Source organism: Triticum aestivum, chromosome 2B (genome assembly GCF_018294505.1).
Source record: "Triticum aestivum cultivar Chinese Spring chromosome 2B, IWGSC CS RefSeq v2.1, whole genome shotgun sequence".
Taxonomy (NCBI): Eukaryota; Viridiplantae; Streptophyta; class Magnoliopsida; order Poales; family Poaceae; genus Triticum; species Triticum aestivum.
Window position 1 is genome coordinate 661,631,202 of NC_057798.1, and position 3,858 is coordinate 661,635,059.

The window sequence follows — 3,858 nt, forward strand, 5'->3', positions numbered from 1 at the left end:
ACCTAGAGACATAATGTACATGTGTAAAATTTCAGATAGAAATAGGTTAAAATGAGATCTACAAAAAAAAGACAAATCGGTGACTCTTTTAACATATGTGTACTCTTTATCCTCAAAGTCCATGATTTTTTGTTTTTTTGCAGCTTGCAATTCAATGTATATAATCATGAAATTTTGCACACGTACACATTACATCCCTGTATACATGTGTATTTTTCAGATGTTTTTGAAACTGAAAAGTTTGAAATTTAAATTTTTCAAAATTAAGGCCTTCATGGAGCTCGGTCTCCAAAACGGGCGAACAAATTTATTTCATTTGTCCTCACATTTTTGTGTGTACGAAAGGAATGTCTGTTGTGCAAGTATATATCAGTGAGAAGGAAGTCGTACGTACATGCAAAACGGCTAACCTGTTAATTATCGGTAGCAGTGAATGCCATTAATTACTCGGAGATGAGCGCTTCATGTTAATTCTCCGAATTGGAAACTGACGCATACGCTTGTGCAAGTTAACCCCTCGTGTTGTCCTATATAAGCACGTCAATTCCTCTAAAACTTCACCAAATCAACTGAGCACACAGTCACAGATGCAGCAGATGACCATGTCTCCTTCCATCTGCGTCGCCATCCTGTTGCTTGCACTGGTCTCACCGGCACTGGCATCAGCCAGCATTAACGACAACAATGGCGTCCCCGTCGCGGCACCTAGAGTGCCCGTGGCGTTCCAGTTCTTGCAGGGGCACAACGACGCGCGCCGCGAGGTCGGCGTGGCACCCCTGGAGTGGAACTGGACGCTGGGGCAGGACGCCAAGCGGTACGCGGCCCAGCTCGGCGCCCGCTGCAAGCTGGAGCCGCCAAAGTACATCCCGCTGATCTACGCGCGGAACAGCTACTGGGGCAGCGGGAAACAAGACGGCGCCGCGGCCACCGGCTCGTGGGTGTACCAGCGGCGGTGGTACGACCACGGCGCCAACGCGTGCGCGCCCGGCAAGGAATGCGGGTCCTACAAGTTGGTGGTGCGGAACACCACGCGAGAGCTCGGCTGCGCCTGCCGCACCTGCCTCGGCAGCAACGACACCGTGGCTGTTTGCAGCTACTCCCCTGGCGGCAACTACGCCGACCCGCCATACTGACTACGTCTATACGGAAGCTACATCAGGAAAGATGTGGCCACATAATACATGATGAGAAATAAGGCGTTTGGTCCTTCGTTTTTTGGTTATTAGTAATGGGAAATTCGGACTACACTGTGATTGAAGCTGTCTGTTACTTTTTTTTTTGTCTAGAGCATGTCTAGCATATCCCTTATCGCGCGGAACTATAAAGTAAGTATAAGAGCCACGGAAAACGCATTTTGAGGGCTGGCGCGGGCTGCGGCGGAATAGACCCCGCAAAGTCGAATGGTAAAACACAGCCTGCGCCGGCCCTCAAACCAAAAAAACAATCATCCAAATTACAATAATTATTCAAATCAATATAAAATAAAATCTGAATATTATAATACAGCAATCTTCCAAATTACAACAATTATTTAAATCTAGGAATTAAACTTATAATTCAATACGAGAATTATTCTGAATACAACAACGATACAAATCATACATGAATTAAATTAAATGAGTGTAAAAATGGCAGGTTTTATTACTGCCCATGCCTTTGCCAATGGTCTTTAATTTTCCGATATGTCTAAAGGAATGCTTGTATGCGGTCAGGGTCTCTAGATGGTTCACACGGCTACCGACATTGTCGTACCGACATTGTCGTAGAGGAACTCCGGTCAGGGTCTCTAGATGGTTCACACGGCTACCGACATTTTCCTACAGGAACTCCAAGTTCAGGTCCCTCTCATCTTCGATGATCATATTGTGAAGAGTCACACAATGTTTCTCAGGGCTCGCTTGTCCCAAACCTAGCTTGCAAAACCCCAAAGGCTCTTTCAATATTTTTTCGGGCAGCCTCTTGGACCTTTGCAAATCCAACTTGCTTCCTAGTTTTGGGTTTTTTGATGGTCTTGACAAATGTAGAACAAGAAGGGTAAGTACCATCAGCAAGATAGTAGCCCTTTGTGTATTGATGCCCATTCACTGTGTAGTTGCAAGCAGGATCACCACTAGCAAGTCTAGCAAACAAATAAGACCTACACAACACATTAATGTCATTGAGAGTACCCGGCAAACCAAAGAAGCAATGCTAAATCCATAAATCCTCGGATGCAACGACCTCTAGCACAATTGTTGCATCACGAGACTTGCCACAATAATGCCTGTGGCATGCCTTCGGGCAATATTTCCAAGTCCAATGCATGCAATCTATGCTTCCTAGCATATGCCCGTCCAACCCCGTTTCTCATTTGTTGCCATCAGCATTTTCATGCCTTCCCCGTTGGGTGCTCGAAAATAGACAGGACCAAAGACATGGATGATCACTTTGGCTGACCTACGCACTGACTCAATTGTAGTATCTTAGCCAATGCGAAGATACTCGTCGGCATAGTCAGCCGGAATGTCATATACAATCACCTGCATAGTTGCCTAGATTTTTTGATATGCACTAAAACCCTTCAAGCCTGTGGTGTTTCTCTTTTGGGTAAAAAATCGAGAATTGGCCTCGCAAGCTTCTACTATTTTTACGAAGAGGGATCGATGCATTTGATACCTTCACCGGAAGAGGTGCGTTGGATACGTAGGTGACATCGCGAAGTAGTCTTGCATGAGCATCATGTTCCTGAGATAGCGGTTGCGAGTGATGCAAGGACAGCCGACGATCGAACCTCGCTGTCTCCATCTATTCCTATCCTCGAGCTCCTTCACGGCGAGGACCACCACCATGATCTGCTGCCGATTGTTCTCGAGCAGCGTCTCTATGTTTGAGTCATCGGACGAGGACGAATCCTCGAGCAAAAATTCCTCGCAAGGGCTCAAATCTATCTAAAAATCGCAATGAAGCTCGAATGAATGGAAATCGTTCGCTAAATCAAACTAGAAGGGGTAGAAAAGGACTCACCGGCGGATCCAGGGCGGGCGGCAACTCGGCGGCGGTCGATCCTGGGCGGCGGCGACCTGAGGGCGGCTTTCGTGGCGGATCTGAGGTGGCAGGGACCTGGGGGCGGCTTATCCAGGGCGGCCCCGAAGTGGCGCGCCAAAATTGAAGGCGGCGGGTGGCTGCGGAATGGGGGGGGGACCTATGTTTACGCGGGTCGGGGGGAAATTTACCGCGCCCCTCAAACAAAGTAAGGGTGGGGTCATTTAAGGTGTCTGTTCGGGCCTTTTTTCACGTAAAACTACAGAGTGACGGTTATTTTGTAGTTCGACACGATATAAGGGGTCTATTATAGATGCTCTTAGTTCGCCACATGTAATGCCACCCAACATGTTCGTGGCGTAGTCTCTTACATGGACTAGAACTGGTGAAAGAAGGATATGTGTGGCAGGTTGGAGATGATAATAGGATCAGAATCTGGAGTGACCCATGGCTTCCGCGACCGTGGTCAAGGAGGGTAATTACCCCGAGAGGGAACCTACTGGAGTTTGTCACTGATCTGATCAGCCCTATAACTGGAAACTGGGATGAACAACTAGTCCGAGACACATTCTGGGATGTTGATGCAGCTGATATTCTGCAAATACCAATCCGAGAGGGGTCCAATACTTTATAGCCTGGCAATTCGATCCCCAAGGTGTGCATTCTGTCAAAAGTGCGTACAAGCTCCATACTCAGATTGAGAAGATGGAAAAGGATGGGGGAGTAGGCAGCAGCACTACGCTGCCAGGAAACTTGGATAGATGTCAGGAGGACTCTTGGAAACGCCTATGGAAGCTCCCCTGCCCAAGAAATATTCAAATGTTCGCTTGGCGCATC

General features: G+C 47.6%; 1 protein-coding gene across 1 annotated transcript; it reads left to right on the forward strand.

The window, feature by feature from the left end:
- Positions 1-565: 565 nt before the first annotated feature.
- Positions 566-1,251, forward strand: LOC123041947 (pathogenesis-related protein PRMS-like). The gene has a single exon (XM_044464494.1). The coding sequence runs from the start codon at positions 588-590 to the stop codon at positions 1,131-1,133; it is 546 nt and encodes a 181-aa protein (XP_044320429.1). The 5' UTR covers positions 566-587; the 3' UTR covers positions 1,134-1,251.
- Positions 1,252-3,858: the final 2,607 nt, after the last annotated feature.